The sequence below is a fragment of the Peromyscus californicus genome, unplaced genomic scaffold, assembly GCF_007827085.1.
Source record: "Peromyscus californicus insignis strain IS unplaced genomic scaffold, ASM782708v3 Scaffold_8__1_contigs__length_139910024, whole genome shotgun sequence".
Lineage (NCBI taxonomy): Eukaryota > Metazoa > Chordata > Mammalia > Rodentia > Cricetidae > Peromyscus > Peromyscus californicus.
Genome location: NW_026294606.1, coordinates 62192004 through 62213123, shown reverse-complemented (window position 1 = coordinate 62213123; position 21120 = coordinate 62192004). Strand labels below are relative to the sequence as shown.

Sequence of the window (21120 nt, the reverse complement as noted above, 5' to 3'; positions counted from 1 at the left end):
ACAACTTGGGACTTCACTTTGACAGAGTTGCCTCTCATTAGAGCCCATTGAGGATCCAACACATTCTTTCAACTTCCTTTCACATCTAAGAATGTGGCTATGCCATCTAAATCAAATTATGTAAAATGATATACCATGGATATGTTCTTAAAATCAGTATAGGCCTTTTAGTTATCAAGACCATCTTAGTGGCATTAACAAAGATATCCAAAAGGATGAAAATATCTTTTTAATTTTGTTCTTTTCTTCTTTTCTAAGCAACAAGATTATTCAAGTGGGCTCAGAGTCCAGACTTAATTTTACTAGTGAGCTGAGATGCTGATTATGACCATGTGATCTTGCTTCTGTGCAAGCAGCTGACTTCAGATGCTTTTCCTCAAGACTAAGGGTCAAGAAGATTTAACTCATAAGACTCAGAGGCATAGACACTGATGAGAAAGCAGTAAGGATTAAAATCTTCAAAAACATATCAGTAAGAAACAGCTATTCTTTCATTCCCAGTCTGCCAGTTCAACCCCAATCAGATACTAAAACACAAAAATGGATAGAAGAATGTGTGGATGAACGGTGTTAGAACTATACACAAACTCAGTAGACAAGATTTCTACCCCAAGAGTTAGATATTTGGCTGTGATGAGAAAAACAAACAAAATTCATGTGTCTTTTGTTTCAAGGGAAGATGATTTTTTTTTTATCTTCCATCCTACATACCCCTTTCTGAATGTCCAATTCTGTTTAGGTTTATCACACCACCTGGCTGATACTAGTCCTCGAGATTGCTTTCCTTTTGGCATGTGCATTATCCCCACTTTACTTCTTTTTCTACATGGGTCCTTTATCCATGACCTGCTTTATATTTGGTCAACTAACTGAAGCTCACCCTTTGATACTGGGCTGATAAGCAAAGCTATTAATTTAGACAATGGTAAGTTTCAGTCTTATGTGGTAACAAATGACTGCACTTTGTAGAGATATTTTATTTGTGCACCCCAATAAAGCTTATCTGGAGATCAGAGGAAAAAGCCAGTCACTATATAAAACATAGAGGTCAGGCAGTGGTAGCATATACCCTTAATCCTAGCATTCAGGAGGCAAAGACTCATTCAGATCTCTTGAGTTCAAGGCCACAGTGGGAACAGAGCCAGGAGTGGTGGCACACGCCTTTAATTCCCAGCACACCAGTTAACCATAGAGGTCTGGAGGTCTGTACAGATGGACAGAAAGTGATAGAGCTGGGCAGAAAGAGGAAGTAAGAGGCATGAACAGAAAGGCATATAGGTATGGGTATACAGGAAGTAGCTCTCTCTGGAGGCTGAGGAGTTGGTGAGGTGAGGTTGGCTGTGGCTTGTCCTATTCCTCTGATCTCTCAGTTTTTACCCCAATATCTGGCTCTGTTTTTTTTTTTTTTTTTTTTTTTTTTTTTGGTTTTTTCGAGACAGGGTTTCTCTGTGTAGCTTTGCGCCTTTCCTGGTACTCGCTTTGGAGACCAGGCTGGCCTCGAACTCACAGAGATCCGCCTGGCTCTGCCTCCCGAGTGCTGGGATTAAAGGCGTGCGCCACCACCGCCCGGCCCTGTTTTTTTTTTAATTAATAAGACTGTTTAGCAATTCATCTTACAGTACTTAACAAACAGTTATTAAGGATGTCTGCTGGACTATAAGCAATCACAAAAATCTCAAACTGTGAAAAACTCCTGATCTATAAGAAATAAGGCTAGGGTTCAATAACTTATTGGAAAAGAAATCTTATAACTGTTCAGGGCAGATAACATTCTTTTAAAGTCTTCCAAACTGAAGAAAGATAAGTGTATACACAGCATCCCTTATTATGCAGTAGTAGATCTACCTTAGCATTCATGTGGTAGTTAAATGTTCTTCCTCAGCAAAAGTCTCTCAAGCTGTGGGTATCAAGAAAAACAGCATAATAAATGCTTTGCTTTCTTAGCAAGTAATTTCAAACTCATGAATGATGAAGCAGAAGGAACTCTACATTCTTATGGCTTCTTTACGGTGGAAATGGGCTGCTGAGTATTACTGATTAACTCATTGTGGGCAGAAAATTGTTCCTCATGCTTTAGGATTAGCTTATTCTGGCCAGGAAGAACAAAATAATACAAAGGAAAACTGCTTGAAATAGCACCAATTCCATTAATCGCCTCATAGTCTAGGACATATTAATTCTATGTAGGTCTCATTCAAAGATTTTTCCCAGCAGGTTTAAAGTACCAATGAGAGGAGAAAATAGAGTTATGCACTAAAGATCCTAGAAAATACAGGCCACCTTTGTAGATCTATTTACTTCTTTTCCTAGGTGGTCAGGTCACCTTACCTTTTTTTTTTGAACATCTGAAAAAAGAGTCAGCAAAATGAGTCTTTTGTGCCACAGCAGATTTTTGCTTCTTTTTAGTTGTCGGGGGTGGGGGGTAATAACAATTCAGTGATCACAAAAGGTATATCTTTACATATATTCAGAACTGACTTATGTTGTGTTATGAGAGAAACCTAGAAATACAGTACTGTTGACACCTAGTCCTCTGAAATGTTACTATATTTATTACTAATGACTTAGTCTAACTTTTGAAAAGTGAGCACTGTACACATAATGATATTTTAACTTATAGATAAGAAGCACTGCAAAATGAGTATCACAACCAAGCTAAGAAGTGAAAACAAACAAACAAAAACCAAACAAACAACTTATCTTTGTGTTAATATGTGGTAAGAACTAGGGATTTCATTTAATTGCAGGTCTGGAGTAGAGCCTGAGAGTTTCATTTCTTACCCAGTCTCAGGTGATGTTTATGTTGATAAGTCTAAAGACCATACCTTGAATTAGCAAGATCATGCTGTACTTGGAGGAAGACAATCAGCAATGAGAGTCCATCAAGGTGAAGCCAGATTGCAGAAATTTACTAGGGATGTAGAAACTGCTTGTATTAAAAAGAACTGGCTCCTTACTTGGGTCTAAAAAGTAACTAAAAGCTGGATGAAATCAGAGTATCTCTGTCTTTACTATTTCTGTCTACTTTACTTTGGGACCACCTGCTCACCTTTATATGTATTTAGGCATGTTGTAATAGCTGACATTGTCAACTTGACAGGATCTAGAATCACCTAGGAGCCAAACATCTGTGCATGTCTGTGAGGGAGTGGCTTGACTGGATCTGAGGTGGGAAGGCCCACACCAAATGTTGATGGTATCATTCCATGGGGTGGGATGCTGCGTTCTAAAACAGAAGAATATGAGCTGAACATAGCTTTCCTCTCTGTTCCTGGCTGTGGATGCAATGTGACCAGCTGCCTCACACTCTTATTATCACACTTTTCTTGCCACAATGGACTGTATTCTTGAACTGTGAGCTAAAATAACTTTCCTTCTTCAAGTTACTTTTGTTAGGTATTTGATCACAACAATGGGTAACTAATACTCATGTTAACCTGTCAAGGTGTATCTGTCTACAAACTACAATATCTAACTGGTCTCATTCTTCTTCAAGGCTAAAGTCACAAAGGTAAGAGTAACTGAGAAACCTTACTGTCAGCATACTTTAATGACCAACATATTATATTCCTGATCTCCAATAGGTGCCTAAATGTCTTCAGTCAAATCTTCCTAAACCTGCAGTCACCATGGACTTCAGGACAGTAGACCCTCATAGGACAAGCCCCTTGAGGCAATTATTCATGATGAAGGTCTGCACCCTAAGCATGAGTAATCTTCTGAGAAACAGCTTGTCCCTTCAAGTAATAAGGACTCGTTGGAACACCCTGTAGAACCAGAATGGAGAGAAGGGTCTCAGACTACACTTTGGCCAAGACAGTTTAATTATGAATATCTTTAACCCGGTGCCACAATATTTCCTCAATTTAAACACAAAGCTAATGTCAGTATGTGAAAATGAAATTGGGGACACTGGACTCTTTATCAGTTTCTCTTCCCAATGCACACTGATTAAATCCCCTTTGTCTGCTTTTCACTATTAATATCACTTATTTTTGTAACTGATGAACCATGGTGGTTGGCTAAGTCTAGCTTATTGGGCTACATGGGGCTAGGGTTTCTACCTTAAAATTCCAGTTACAGAAAAAGAAAACCTGGTGTTTGTTCATCAATGCCCATTCCTTGAAGCTGATACTGGCTACTTCATGAACTAGCAGTTCTGAAACTTACTTAATACTGGAACCACATAGGAGGCTTTAAAATACTGATGCTAGGCTCCCATCTAAGAAAGACTCTTATTAAATCTACCCATGGTACAGCTTTGGCATACATAGTTTTAAAAGCTTCCCAAGTGATCTTAATTTTACAGGCAAAGTTGGGAACCACTGCCCTAGTTGTAGATACAAATAGACTTGAGGATTAAGGGCATCTTTCATTTCCTTTGTCAATGTTATAAACTCATCTACTTTATGGTCATTTTAGGTGAATGGCCAGAAAGATGATTATTATTCCTTTAGGTCTTCCTCAGAATATGAAAATGAGGAAACAACATCAACAGCTCCCTATGAAGGAGGAAAACCCAAGAATACGCTGGTAATTTGGACTCTGCATTTCTGATTCTTTAAAGTAATGTACTTGGTACAATTTCATAGAGAAATTGTGAGGACATGACAGGATTTGTTGTCCTATCTCCACCAATACTTGGGTGTGTTATTGTTAGCAAAGAATCTATCATCTGACCTTCTGGGTTTCAGTTTCTTCATCTATAAAGTTGGGAAGTTGGTTAATATAAGCTCCTGCAATATGTGAACTTCATTAGATTCAGCCTACTTTCTTTCCTCCATATGTCTTATTCTTCTGTTGACCCACATAACAAACTGAAACAAAGAGAAACCTATTTCAATTAGTTATAGGATTTCCTGAGACTTTGACTCTTATTTTCTGCACTGATACTTAATTTTTGTTAATGACCTATGAATGTTTTACATTTACTCAACTGTGACTCAGGAGTGAATTAAGTCACTTTATGACTGAGATTCTCTAGCAAGTGATTCAGTGGTACTTGTCTTGTGAGTACATTTTAGAGCTGTGGTTATGGTTATCTTCTATGAGCTGTACACAAACAAAACAAAATAAAATAAAACACAAGAGTTGTAACTAATCAAAATCCAGGGCTAGAATCTATGCACCTACTTAAATGACAGCTTATAAAGAATAGTTCATAAGTCTGATACTAGCAATGAATTAGAAAGTCAGGATGAGTTAAATCTCAATTAAATGACATGTTATATAGTAAGAAGAAGTCAGAAATTTTGCTTTCCATGGTCAAATACATCCTTGAAACAGTAAATGGAAATTTCCAGAAGTAATGTGTAAGTTTTAAACACCATGCTATTCTGAACTTTATGCTGAAACGTTGCTCAGTCCTTCCCTGACTGTGAGTCATTCCTCTGTCTGACATACCAATACTATACTGTATGAATTTAAAAGTATGCTTGCAAGAAAGAGCTACATGCAGGGTTCAGTACTATGAAGTTTCAGATGTAAAGTGGGGTGATGGAACCCATAAATATACTTTTTACTTGCATCCAGTTGGACAAGGTCATAAAAGACATTCATTCATTGATTTTGTTATTTAAAAACTTCTTTATTATGTATAATTACTTTAGCTCTCTTAGTCTTAACAGACTTCTGGCTGAAAAAGGCAACGAGAAACAGAAAATAAATCATCACTATTTTATTATATGTAATCAGATACAGGTCAGTAGGTAGACAGACAGGTAGGTAGATAGATAGTGCTCTTGGCCCATTTCCCAAGACACAGTAAACACAAACACTATTACTTTTCAAGTTTTTTTAAAGCTTTATTTTTGGTTTATATGTATGAGTGTTCTGATTGCACATGTGTCTACACATTACATGTCTGCAGTGGCCATCGAAGGCAGAAAAGGGTGTTGGATCACCTGGAACTGGAGTTACAGTTCATCATGAACTGTCATGTGGGTGCTAGGAATTGAACCTGAGTCCTCTGGAAGAGAAACCGGTGCTCTTAACTGCTGAGCAATCTCTCCAGGCCCTAATTATAACTTTTATTGACCCAATATGTACTATTATTTTATTAGATTATTTAAATCTTGAAAGTCACTGAAAAACAGAAATCATGTACACAAACATTTACAGAAGCACAATCTGATAGAAACATACTTATTCTGATGCTCTGTAACTACTGTGCTCTACAGCTAGCATATAAAATATAGGAAATGATAGTAATTTATTTACAATTTCCCAGTCTCTATCACTTGTTGACAATACTTCTGTTGTACACTGGGTATCACAGGCTACTTAGTACAAAGTATCTCACATAGTTCCCTGATATGTACTTAAAAAGGTGCTCTTCTGAAGAAATAATAATACTGTGTTTGGGCAAGCTCATAAACTGTTCAGTTCACGCAGTAGAATATATAACATGGCTGAAGTCATTGAGTTAAACTTTCAGAGGTAAAACTGGGTTTCTTGTCATTTTGTACCTCCTGTCACTGAAGTGTGACAGTGCCATGGAAAGTGTGGGCCTAAAGGGGTGGCAAAAAGTAATTTCCTAAACATGACTGCTCCTTTAAATTCATATGAAAACAAGAGATCATAATGAACAGAAAGATTAACATTTCACTCACTGCTTCATCTCTTAATGGGAACAGGGAGGGCAGCCACGAGTCCTTCTGCAGACTGACGATCTGTGTTCCCAGTGCAGCAGGCACTGGTTTTCCCGGCAGTGAGGGCTGTGCTTTGCCTCCTTACACTGTGTCTAAGGAAGCTGATGTCTGGTCCTGTTGCTCAGAGCCCTCCCCTGTGGTGGAGTCCAGTCTCTCTCTGGCAGCACTTCAATCTCTCACTTCTTACATGGTTATGAAGACTTCACTGCACAAATTTAAGCTTCCTCATCAATAAAACCACAGGATAAACATAGCTGCTTTCCGAAAGCCTCCAAATGTATCCAGTACAGTAGCGTGTGACGGTGGTGGGTAGGCTGAAACTTGTAGTTGTTTCCTCATTTTTTTCCCCCCTGAGACAGGGTTTCTCTGTGTAACAGTCCTGGCTGTCCCGGAACTAACTAGCTTTGTAGACCAGGCTGACCTCAAACACACTGAGATCCACTTGCCTCTGCCTCCCAAATCCTGGGATTAAAGGTGTGCGTCACCACCACCCAGCTGTTTTCCCATTTTTTTTTTTTAAAGTCAATGACCATGATTCTTTTTTTCCTGTTGCTTCAACCTTAAGAGGTTTTTGCTTAGCCTTTTAAGATAAGCCTCAGGCCTTGTAATGTCTTCCCCCTAGGAACAGGGAAACAGAACAATGGGGAAGAGTATTGAGGCCAGTTGGATAGATATAGGTCTTCTTAGAATGCAGATGGTGGGCTGGCACCAAACCTGTGTGTATATAAAGAAAAGCCCCTAAAACATGAATCTCAATGGGACGATGTTAGTAAAACTATACTCCTCTGAAGAAAGGTATTGCATTTATATATTTTTTTCTTTCTTTCTTTTTTTTTTTTTTTTTGCCAAGCTGTTCTTCTTAGAATAATGGCTGTCTTTGACATTCATATTCTCGGAGAACCCTAAGATAGCAGCTTCATACTTGAGTTTTGAGCAAACTTATTGCTTTGTATGACCTGTGTCTGCTAGATAGTATAGTTTCACATTTGGGGCAGAGCTGAGCCACACGCTCTGACACATATGCTGCAGCAGGATCAGTCCATGGTGTGGGCATGTGTGGAGATGTCTATATGACCTTCTGGTCTCAACTACTGGTGCCATCCTGAACAGCTGGAACCTGTATAACTGTCCTGATCCCACTGACAGCTCAGCACACCACATTGCACTGCAGCAGGATAAGGGCTGAGGACTTTTGATTTATTTTGAGATAGTCCCCAAAAGGAACTCCAGGACTCTTGGCAGACTCTGTTGTGAAGGACTGTCATACCAGATAGGGTCTATAACAGTAGAAAGCCCGTCATTGACTTTATAATCCAGACTCTCAGCTTTGAACTTGATTGCCTGTGAACTCAGTTATAGGATACTCATTTTAAAAAAGTTTTTTTTTAATTTTCCATGTAGCAAAATCAAGCAATTCAACATGTATTTTTTTTTAATTTTCCATGTAGCAAAATCAAGCAATTCAACATGTATTTTGTGATGCTGTAGTCAAAGTTAAAATACAGTACTGGAGTTTCCACAAGGGCAATCAATCAAGAGTATGATTGTAACTGTTTTTACTTTTTGCATGTGCCTATGTGTATGGTATCCACACATGTTTGTATGTCTCTATATATACACACACATGGTATGTTATAACAGGGTTTATGTGTAAGTGCATGAGTATGTGTATATCTCTAGGGGCTTCCTGATTGTTCTCCACCTTATTCCCTGAGGCAGCTTCTCTCCCTGAGCACCGAGCTTGCTGTCTGTGCTAGTCTAGCTAGCCACATTGTTCTTGGACACTGTCTCTGACTGTTTCTGCTGGAATTACATGCACAGCCTGCCATGTCCACTTGGTATTTAAGTGAGTGCTAGGGATCTGAGTTCTAGTCCTCAAGCTTGTTTGGCAAGGGCTTTATTACTGTGCTGTATTGTTTCTCCAAGTCATGCTTCCACTCTCTAAAACACTCTGTCTAAGTCCACTCAGAGACACAGAGACTAGTATCCTAGAGACTGACCTGTTCCTGGTTGGTACTGCTTTGCTAGAGGAGGCCAGAGAAATGAACTTGATCTCTGGCACTTTAGTGTCCCCAGTTTAGCAAGGTGAATGCTACTGATATATCCCTGAAACAGTTCTAGAAAGGAAAACAAATAATAACCCCATAAACCTACTTACAAACAGAGATGACTCAGTTAGCCTTGTTAACTGGGGACAAGAATCAAACAGAAGATAAAAGAAGCCCACTAATAATCCTAAAGCCTCATTAGGTTAAACATCCTTTCAACCTAACTGAACCAAAGGTTGTAAACAAGGAATTAAGTTGAATTGATAGAGTTCATCCTCTTCCTCTTTCTTTTTGCTCCTTGATAGAAAAATGATGAATGTTAAGCTACCTGTAGGAAAGGGAAGCAGGTGCCTGAAGAATTTCAAAGTGGATAGTGAAGTTCTGTGTGATTCAGATTTTTCTATATAAAGTACTCTCCAAATATTAACCAATAACTGAAGGAAGTAAAGTCAGATAGATGTAGACTTTTTTCCTTCATTAAATAGGACATGACTACAGACAAGGCAGAATATAACTGCACAAGACTGGAAAAGACTCCTTTAAGAATCATTTATTCCAACACCTTGATATTGCAGACAAAGAAGGAAGTAATTTCAAATGCCTTAAAGTGCTTGCAGAGGAAGGGATGGTAGAAGGCATATGTGATGAGTCCTCATGGGAATCAATGATAGGAACAATGAAGAAGTTAAGAGTATTTGTCATACTGTCCTTTTTTTTTTTTTCAATCTCCCACACATACTGTTCACTGGTTTTCTTTTCATCTCAATGACTATGACAGTTGTAATGGCATTTTGAAATACTATTTTATTATGAACACAATTTTAATAGTGTGTGTCATAATGCAAATGAGACTTCCTGAGCACCTGTGTACAATGCCATTTACAGTAAAAGCAAGCAGAAAAATACATGAAGTTCTTTTCTCTGTTTCCCCTCTTAAGTGAACAATGACTTCTTTTGCACTAAGAAGACCTGGCCCAGCAGTGGGGTTCTCTGTCTTCTTTTGATTCTGACACCAGGCTCTTCCATTTTCTACTTCTTGGTGGATGAAGAAGAACTTTGGAGTTCCCAGGAGAACATTCCCTACATTTACCCATGTCATACACTTTTATTTTGGGAGCCTCAAACTTGAGGCTACAAACTGGCCAACCTGCTTCAACTGTACATAAGTCTTCTGAGCCATGCACAGTTCCCAACGAAGGATTAATGTTCTGCCACTATTCATTCAGGTGATGAATTCTTATTACTACAGTAACAGAATTTGGATAATTATTTGGTTTATGTCAAATTTTCTATCTTTGACTCTTAAAACCCATATTGTCTCTTTCTTTTCAATTCCATGGAGACCTTTAATTAAATTTATAGATGCTTCCTCTCTGATTTTCTTTTAAAGTTTTATCAATTTTTTTGGGATTGAAGGTCTTAGAAGTAAACTTAGCATTCTAAGTTTACTACTGAGCAACTGTAGAAAAACGGAGATATTTGAAATCTGTTACTTTATTTTCCAAGTGGGCCATTCTCTCAAACGTCATAAAATAATAATCAAATCATACTCCTTTTCAAAGGATAACAAAGAGCAATTTTGAAAAGCTGATCAGGCACCAGTGCCAGGGCATTTACACAAATTCTCTCATAAAGCCTCACAAGAATCCTATTATTTAGGCATGTCACCGAGACTGTTTGCTATATAAAACAGAAACACTCTCTACAGAATTCTGTTTTTAAATATTTTTTTCAATTATTTTTAAGACAGTATAGCTGGATCTCTACTTTTATCCTGTGCTGGCATTTTCAACTTTTCATCACTAAGGAACTCTCATAAATTTTCTCCTGTATATTTCCTTGTATTGAACAGGCCATGTTCAAATTTTCATTTCATTTAATTAGAGACATACACAGTAACTGCCAGTCAAAGCCAGCTTAAAACAAACATCCTACTATTCAGGTGGCATGTAAAAGTCTACAGTGGGTGGGATGAATAATTACCCATGGTCTTTAAACATTTTATTTATTTTTTTATTATGTGTATGAATGTTTTGCCTGCATGTATATCTGTGTACTACATGTGTGCCTAGTGCCCACAGAGGTGAGAAGAGGGCACTGGATCCCCTGGAGTTGGAACTATAGACAGTTGTAAGCCACCTTGTGGGTGCTGAGGATAGAACCCTGTTGTCAGGAAGTGCACCCAGTGCTCTTAACTAGTGAATCATCTTTCCAGTCTCCATGGTCTTTTATGAAGTATTAAAATCTTCCCAGGTCCCTGGGATCTGCTGGGGGTATAAACTGGTGACTATTTGGCTAAGGTTTTTTTTCCATCCTATAACTATAACTCTTTTTTTTTTTCTCTAAAGTCATGAGCTGGGAGCAATCTGGTTATATCTGACTGAGTCTCACTTGGGGATGGTTCTACACCTTGACCCTGATATATCACTCTGGTGTGACTCTTAGGGTAAAAAGGGACTTTTGCACCTATGGAATTCCTGTGCAGCCACACCTTATAAGACTTCCTTTTTCCCCCCTTTTTTAATAAGACTTCTTCATAGCCTTAAGTTACCATAAAGAAAATCAAAGACTTAACTTTTTGGTTAGCTTATATTTCTGCAAGATTATGCATTATATGAAAATAATAGCAACAAGCAGGGCGTGGCTCCTTATAGGCAGTTCTATGAAGCCAAATATTTTAATTCTGGTCAAATTTTGTAAATGTAAAATTACATGTGGTAGTTTGAATGTAATTGGCCTCCATAATCTCACGAGGAGTGGCACTATTAGGAGGTGTAGCTTTGTTGGAGTGGGTATGGACTTGTTGGAGGAAGTGTGTCACTGTGGGGGTGGGCTTTGAGGTTTCCTATGCTCAGGATACCACCCAATGTCTCAGTTGACTTCCTGTTGCATGCAAGATGTAGCACTCTATTGTTCCTCCAGCACCGCATCTGCCTGCATGGCACCATACTCCCCACGATAATGGACTGAAGCTCTGAGACTGTAACTGAATCCCCTCAATTAAATATTTTCTTTATGAGTTTCTGGGTCATGGTGTCTTTTCAGAGCAATAGAAACCTAACTAAGATACTACAGAAGGCAAATGGAAATGAATGCTCTGGTTTATACAATCCATAAAAAGTGTACTTTCTGCTCTGGGTGGCTGCCTAGAAGAGTTCACACCTATAGAAGCTACCAAGTAGAAACAATGACTTCTAAGGCATATCTCCAGATTCCAGGAGCTTCACAGGCAACATGCCATTTAGTTACCAAGTCTTTTGTTAAGGTGAAAGACAGGGATCATTACTATTTAATAGCAGTTCTCAAGTATTCTTTCACAATGTACAATGCATCAGCCAAGACTCTTATTGAAATATAAGAATTATTATTGTACAGTGAAGTTGAGACAGTTGATGAGGCCTAAGAAAGGTGACTACAGTGAAGCAATTAAGAATGTTGGCAGGCAAAGTAAAAGGGTAGGACTTACATTGTATCTTCCTGCATTTACTGAACTGTATATACACCTCTTTATAGCTATATAAATATGTACACAGATACAGATTTGTATATGCAGAATGAACCAGGTCATCATTCACATATATATGCACTAACATAAATCTATATTCATCTTGTATTATAACATTTACAATACAGGCAGAATTATCTCTCCTTTCAAAGTAAATCATGACTACTTTGGAAATACTGGAATAAATAAGATTAGCCTATTATTTGGAAATTAAATTTCCTACAGCTATGTACTGAAAATTTTCTTAATATAAACATGGTGCAATCATTTTTTTTTTGGTGATTCAGTTATGTAGGGCAATGGTACTACTCTGTATTCCTTAGTATCCAGCAAAGTATTAGGAAAACAATAAAAAATTTCTAATTGTTTGTTGAATGAATGAATGCATATTTTATATTACATATGACATACAATTTTGGAGATGCAAACCTACTTATAAAAATGTTTTGGCTATTTTTTAAATTAATTTGTGTGGTGATATTTTGTATATGCTCTAACAAATAAAGCTTGTCTGAAGATCAGAGGGCAGAGCCAGCCACAGAGTTAGTCATAGAGGCCAGGCAGTGGTGGCACACACCTTGAATCCTAGTACTCAGGAGGCAGAGGCAGACGAATCTCTGTGAGTTCAAGGTCACCCTGGATTACACAGGATTAATCCAGTCTAAAAGAGAAGCAAAGCCAGGCAGTGATGGCTCATACCCTTGCTCCCAGTACTTGGGAGTCACATGCCTTTAATGCCAGCACTAAGAAGGCTGAGACAAGAAGTGATATGGCTGTGTAGAGAAAGGAATGCAAGGTGAGTGGAGACAAGACTCAGGGGTATTCAATCTGAGGATTTGCTTTCAGGCTGAGGAGTTGGTGAGGTAAAAGGTGGTAGCTGTGGCTTGCTCTGCTTCTCTGACCTTTCAGCTTTCACCCTGATATACAGCTCTGGGTTTTTATTAATAATACCAATTAGAATTTGTGCTACAAATTTATTTAAAGGACACCTGAAGAAATTTACTCAAGTTGGTCTAGTTAGGTGTTAATTCAAATAGCACGACTTTTGGGGGGGAGAGGAGGGGGGGTTCCATGATATGAGGATATGAGAGTTGAGAGATTTTATGACAGAAATAATGATGATAAAGGTAAAATCATAACCATGGCTCTAAGAACAAAGACATTAAGTACACATTAATAATTAGGAGAAATGCTTCAAAGAAAATGAGTGACTCACATTACAATGGGCAAATTAAATTTGGTCCCAGGGAGAGCCCAGATGTTCTGCAGAAAAGAATAAACCCTAGCATTCTACTATTAAGGACATGAAAACAATTCTATAGACAGCTTAGTCAATTCCACTTGGAAGGAAGGTGCCTACCCACACGAGTAAATTATCTCTTCCAGGGCATCCAGGAAAGGGCCCATTCATGTCATGCAGGTGAACATACTTGTCCCAGGAGGCCATTTTATTTTCAGCTTCTTCCTAATGTATCAGGATCACTTGTTTTATAACTCAAATATATATGTAGTCCTTGCTCACACTGCATGTGTTATTATAAAACACTTTTCAGTATGCCTCTGCTAAAATGGGAGTGCTCTAAACAAATGTTCTCTTGGGGCAATATCTCCTTAATATAAAACTGCATTTAATAAAATTGGGAGTGATTCTAAAAAGAAAAAGATAAGGCATATTCATAAAATATGACTGAAAGAAATTTATGATTAATATTTTACAAGACGTTTAGATTTCAGATTCCTCTTTGCTGTTAAAGTTTAAGAGGTTTCTCAAAATTGTATTCTATGTTATTACATCCTTAATTAAATTAATTTAAACAGAGGATGCTCTACTGATACCACTGTAGATTTCAATCCAGAAGTCATATTGCCATAGAGTGTGTTAAGACCTTGAGGAAATGGCACATGGTGCAGTGCTATCACTGGTATGAGGGGTGTGACTCTAACGTCTGACCATTGAAACGGTCTTAGAAGTTTTTCTGTGCCGCAGACATTTTTACTTTCAGTTTGTAATTGCACTAAATAAATAAGACTAGTTAAAACAAAAGTATAAAATCCAGGTTGCAGTCATAGGAATATCCTCTGGCATATACAATGGTAGACACTGACGTTTCCTCTGAATGATACTACCCTGCTTGCTAGTTCCAGCTGCGTGAGAGGAGGCTATTACTGAGAGTGGTTGCACAAGCCTGTAATCCAAGCGCTGGAAGGTTAAGGCAAGTTTGAGACCTTGGGCTGAACCTTTTTTTTTTTTTTTTTGCTTCAACAAGCAAAAAAGGACACTATCTGTTTGTTGTTTATTTTGAGATTGTAATTTAATCACAATGTTTCCCCCTTCCCATTTCTCCCTCCAAAGCCTCCTCTGTAACCCTCTGAAGGGACTCTAGCCTTCTCCACAATTCCCTCTGCCTTCCTAAAAACTGTTAGATTACATTCTTAAAGCTAGCCACCCAGGTCTATTCCCTTATCTGTCCACTTCCTCCTCCTGAGGCTCACTACCAAGGTCCAGCTATCAAAGTATTGACGTCCAGAATCAAAAGACCCATTAGCTCACCTAATTAACACGCATAATTAAAATTAAACAACTCATCCCAACAGGGTTTACCTTTATAAACCACAATCTTGCCTATGGGCCATGTCTGTCTCCTCTCTATCTCGAAGTAGTTCTTTGTCTCCCCTCTCCCCTCAGACAAATACCTCTTCGTTTTCTTCCTTGTTCCTTTCCCTTCTCCCTCATCCGCTGTCTCCTGTCTTTGTCTCTTATTCCCTTCCCCTTGTCCCTGTGGGGCAAATAAATCTCCTTTGTGCTGAGAACTTGGTCTTGGGGGTCCTAAGCTGATACCCTCCCCTGCTCTCCTTGGGACACTATGATTTTAGAAATTATGATTGATACGTTCTCTGTGTGTATGGTGTTGGGGGTTGAACCTGAAGCTCTGCACATATGAGGCTACAGCTCTGCAATGGAGAAATACTGTATTCTTATCATGAAAGGAGACATTTTTTAAACCTAGTATGTCACACCTTGAGATCAGAGGCAACTAAAGTTTTTCCAAAAACATAATGACATAGGAATAGAAAAAAATCAAATACTGCTGCAGGAAATGCAATGACTTATTAGGTATTCTTGCCGGTGCACACAGGACTACAATATTCTCCATCAGACTATAAGAGTACTACTTACTAAGGACCTCAAGTGTGTGTGTGTGTGTGTGTGTGTGTGTGTGTGTGTGTGTGTGTGTGTGAGTGATTTCCATATTGTGTCAGAAGTAGAAAAGCACTAAAGCACAGATCAAGTATGTATTAATTGTCTACTATCCTTCAGCTAGACCAAGTAGAAGTCTTGTCAGGATTGATCCTGGCTATTTCCTACACAGTACCTGGGACATAGTGGTTGCTCAGTAACTACTTGTGATTTATTAACTTCATGAAGTATTAGAAATAAATAAACTCTATGATTTAATCTGCTGCTTAAGCATTAAGCAACCCCCTCTAGAAGTGAGGTTGATCCAATGAAAAAACTGATTCAGACTCTCATTCTTTCCTCTCAGGGTAGAGTTTCTGGATTAGCTCCCTTTGTTTCTGCTATTCCATTTCTAGGGGTTTGTGTTGAAAGTGGGGATACAAGATCTAGGGTTTTTCTGAGTTACACATTTCTCAGAACAGGCTTAAGATATACATTGTGCGTTACCAAAAAAGTCCCAACTCTTCACCTCAGTCACACCCTACTTAATGAAAAAAAGGGTGCTTCAAAGTTCAGTTGAAGAGCAGATACACCACACTGCCTGCCAGACGGACCTATCAGTTTCTTTCCCTCCTGCACTAATCAAGTTCTTTGTTTCTTTCAAGATGGGAAAACGGTGCATCAGACCAAAAGGAAACCCCAAACATTAGTCAAGTTCCACTGTACAATAAAATTTCCTTAGGATCCAAAACACGAACTGTATAAGAAAGAAAAAAATGTACTATTTGACCTTGTTATAAATGGAAAGTTTTGGACACATGAGAAAAGAGGCAGTAAGTAATGGACTTTATCCACAGGAAACTGATTACAACCAGAAAAGATTTAAAGTGTCAGCAGATGATGTGCTTTTTTTTGTCCCTTTTATTTTTATTCAAAAAGAAACTGAAGGCATATGGCAAAGTGCATCATTAATTTCTTATTAATTTTATAATATGAAGGCAACCAGTTAAAATAGTCATGCTACAACTTTAAATAACTGAGCTTACTGGGTATTTAATGAGAGATTTAGCACAGCAGGGGTTCTGCTAAATTAAGTCGTGCCTTCACATCACAGTGGGAAAACAGGTGTATATTGGTTTAGAATTATGGAAATGTTGACTAATTCTAAGGCTTGTAATCAAACAGCAAGGTAGTCTGTAATATTTTTTTCTCCAAGAATATGCATTAATCTTTTATGTCTGGTCCCATTTCTCCCTTTCTACCAAAGGCTCACAACTGAAAGGCAACTACTTTCATGTCTTCCCTGCGGCTGTTAAAAGTGATGCTTTTAAGACAAAGCTACACATAAACATAAGATGTGAGAGTCTATCCCCATTGACCACAAGTGAAAAGGCAAATGTAGCAAGTGTGTGCAGGGTAAAAAACTTTGAATCATTCTGTCACTACAAACTAGCTCTTCTGTCCTTTGATTTGCTCAGATGAAAACGAGGAAAGCCAAAACGGTATGGTGAATAGCTGTGCTCCCTAATTTATTGTTCTTGGCGATCACTGAGTGTGGGGCCAGTTGCCTGTAATCTCTGCATTCACCCACAAGTTAGAGGTCAGCATTTTGAGATCCTGTCTCAAAAATCCATCTACCTCAAAAGAAGCAGCTCATATTTTGAAAATCTTTTGCTAAGCATCTTTCTACAACAGACATTATAAGTTTTTCAGTGGGCCTAACATGAATTACACAAATCCTATCTTTTGGAGAAGCAGGAGGAAAAAATATATGTGTGCCCATATCAGTCTGTGACTGCACATGGTTGTATGTGTACAGGCACAGGTAAGTAAGCAAACACTGAAATTATACCTTGAAACATCAGGAGCATTTTATCCTTCTTAACAAAACATGTTTCAATAAAATCATGGTACTTAAGTGTTTACCACAGATCCTTTATTGTAACAAACACATATCACCATGATATTGAATTAACTCTCCACTGGCATTTAAGTAAATGGAGAAAATACACCATATAAACAGCAAAGGACAATTTGTACTACCATGCAATATATAAAAATCCCACAAAAGTCTGATAAATCTTGATGAAAATGTCCTATGCAACATCAGTTCATATCTAATAATTGTACTAATCATCAGCTATTACTAGGAAGGAAATGAAAAATAAGCACGGCAAGCTTTCTATTTTCTCTTCTACACCAACACCAAGGCACACACAGGCATTAAAACACTGACTTTGTTAACACATTGACTGCTTAGAAGTCATTAGGAGCTTTAATATGCTATCTATACAGAGCACATTTTGTCCTTTCAAATGAAAATCTAAAGACTAAATTTGAAAAGGAGACCCTGGAGAGTAAAAGCTTTTCCCTTCCCATTGGCTTTCCTTGTATGTATGGGTTTCCACCATCTTTAAAATCTTAACCCACCCAATACTCTTTGGCAGCTGCTGGACCCAGTGGGGTCACTCTGATTTCCTAACCAGGGGACATGCTATTTGAGAGTTCTTCCCATCAGTCTTAATGCCAGCCTTCTTTGTGGGCTGGCCAGCTAGTCTGGCTACTGCGGGGAACAGAGGGGTCAGAACATACTCCTCAAAAGACCAAAGCCATTTTTGGCACTAAGAACCCATAACTAGAACCTTTAGTTGAAAGGACCATTTTCAAGCAATAAAGTAATTTTGGTACAAAAGTAAACCAACTCACCCCAGGTAAAGTTTTAATATTGTGCAGTGCATTCTGGGCCTCAAGTGCAGCTTTTCTTGTATAAAACGTTACGAAACAACAACCTACAGAGAGAAATGAAAAGGTTTTAGAAATTTCTGTGAAGGCTTTGCTTAGATATAATGGAGACTGTGGTGAACAAATAATCTACTTAAAAGGATGCACAATTTAAAAATAATAAAGCACATGAGAGCAGTAATAACAACATCTCAAGCATTTACACAGTGCCTTTCATCCTAAATTACATTTATTAGCTTTACCTGCATTGGAGACCTATTCATAGCCCCCTGTACTAACTACCTGGGATACAGTTATTTAGAAATGAAAGTAGGAGGTGGAAGAGGGAAGGCAAGATGTTTATGGGACTTGGACCATAGCAACTACAATAAAGAGATGTACTTAACTACAGTAACATTTGCATACATTTATATTATTTGTAATTTCCTTAGAGTATCTCTAGAATGTCACACTTACAAAACACTTTGTAAGCTTAAAGGTTTAGAAAGCCAGATAGATAAGAAGGTTCTTAAAAGCTTGGGTAGTGCCTTATTCTCTTATCTCTAAAATAGAGTACATAAAGTCAAGTTCTGTACATAGGACCATTCAATTCTTGTTTGTTAAAAAATGATTAGCTAATTTTAACCAATTTAAAATTAACTTGAGCCAGGTATGGTGGTGCACACCTTTAATCCCAGCACCCAGGAGACAGAGGCAGGCATATCTCTGAGTTTGAGGTCAGCCTGGTCTACAGAGAGAGTTCCAGGATAGCCAGGGCTACATAGAAAAACACTGTCTCAAAAACAAAAAACAAAAACACTTGCAATATGAATACGTATAAACCCAAACAGTTGTGAGCTGAATCTAGCCTATGTAATAAATAATGGCCGTAGCACATCTCTGGGTTCCTCATTTCTAAGAGCCGATAGAAACCTAGGCCAAAAATCCCCCCAAAGCAGGCCAGAAGATACTTCTTTTAAATCAATCTTCTCTCCCATTCTCAGATTATTAATTCAGTGACCTGAAGGCTTGCCTGTCCCTTTCATCAACTTGTAAAGAAACTGGTTATCATCAACAATCTGTTGATAACACTATACAGTTCTCAGCATAATCATCTTGGGAAGGAGTAATACACATAATTTTCACAAATTGCCAGCTAAGGCTACATAGTGAGACCCTGTCTCAAAAGCAAACAAAGCAAAAAAACCCCAAATAAACGAACAACCCTCTCAAAGAACTCCCTTCCAAATTCACTCACGGCTCAGGCCGCGGCACGAGGGAGAAGACTGGAGGACAGCTTGCAGGAATTGACTCTCTCGACCTCAGGGGTCCCAGAGATCGAGCAGACTCAAGCTGTCAGGTTTGCCTGCGCGCGCCTTTACCCAAGGAGCGTCTTGTTTCCCCAACTTTACAAATTTGAAGAGAAAAGAGTCTATCTTTGATCTAGGCTGTCTGTTAAGTTTGAGACTGTTACAACCAAGAACTGAACTTTTAGGCTTGATTCCATAGCCATATCTCCCTGCAGCGCTCGCTCTCTGGGACAGAGAGTGAAGAAGTTGTCTGTGCTGTGGCATAGTGGCATTCTCTCATTTAGTAATTCCAGTTCCAATTGGTACCTGGCTCGTCTATGGTCCCTATCCATAAGATATGCTGAACTAAATTATGTGAAGCAAAACTTCTTACCACTCTAAATCTCCAGATCAGAGCCCTTGAGAAATTTCAGATCAATTCCCAGAACAAAGTACATCAATTTAAACAGAGATTCTTTAAGATTACACCAAACAAACTCTGGCTTTCCTTGTAATATCATACAAGAATAACTGAAGACCTGGGTAACACACTTCTTTCACTACTTGCCCATTTGCTGAACCCAGTAGCTCAGTTCCAGTAATGCCATCTTAGCGAGCAAATTTGGAGATTTTTATGTGAATTCAAAAAGTCATCCCACCTCCAGGTGGATACAGTTTCTTACCATAATTCATTAATGGTCCAGACTATATTTCTGCCCCTAATTACAGCTTCAGTTGGGCACTCTCACAATGAACAAATCTTAGTAATGTGGGAGGAGTGTCATAGGACAGACATATTTTCTTTTGCTTTCATAGTTTGGTTCTTGGATTATTTAGGAAAAAATACATTTCTTTCTCTGCACCTTAGTTCCTTTTTTCATCACTCTAAATCAGTGAAGGAAAACCTGTCAAACCAATTTTTAAAAATTTAAAACCTTTTTTCATTTGTTGTGCTAAAAGTGACTTACTCTTCATTTCACACACATTAAAACTATTGTCTTAAAATTTTCAGAGTAAATACAGACATCCACATTTAAAGAGTTACCATGGATGCAGAGATTTAGTGCTTTCCTCCCAGTGTGATTTTGATTTGTATAGTTCTTGAATTAGAACACATTTAAAGATTACGGGTCGAGTGCTCTTTTAGTTTACCACAGACTTTTTACCTATCTATCTCTTAATACTAACTTAAAGTCTTAGATTAATTGATTGGTAGAGAATATCTCAAAAAAGGAAGAGAAAAGTATCATTTTCTCTGATTTTTAAACTAATTATGGCAAAGGCAAGGGAGCAACTATAGATTTCGGATAACCCATGAAAGCTTAGACAAGCATAAAATTGTCTTTCCTGCTGGCCCTTGCTGTAAGTACAGCTGTTAAGGGAACCGCCTGTTCTGAGATTTTTCCCACACCAGCTGTAACTCAGGTCTTAAATGTACTGAATTCATTTCGAGGTCAGATGTAACACCATATGGCTCAGCCACCAGATCCAGGGGACAAGCATGTTCTGCTTCAATTCCAGTTTTTCAAGGTGTGTGGTTAAACACCTACAATACCCAGATGGTCTTCCATGGTCAATGGTTGCAACACATAGCAGAGGGGTTAGCCCTCTTGCGGCAGTGTTCATCCCTGGAACTCCTCTTTAATGCGGTACCAAGAAAAGCCTTGCTCCCCTTCAAAGAAGAGCATCAGTATCCTAGGGACTCTGATGATCACCAGAGGTAGATGTA

General features: G+C 38.4%; 1 protein-coding gene across 29 annotated transcripts in view; it reads right to left on the bottom strand.

Annotated features, from left to right (window-relative positions):
- Positions 1-21120, bottom strand: part of Celf2 (CUGBP Elav-like family member 2) — an 842930-nt gene that overhangs the window by 105761 nt on the left and 716049 nt on the right. For all 29 annotated transcript variants that reach the window (XM_052727707.1, XM_052727708.1, XM_052727705.1 and 26 more), the window contains one exon: positions 18088-18170. In XM_052727707.1, the coding sequence (XP_052583667.1) occupies positions 18088-18170 (83 nt within the window). The remainder of the gene's footprint in view (positions 1-18087; positions 18171-21120) is intronic.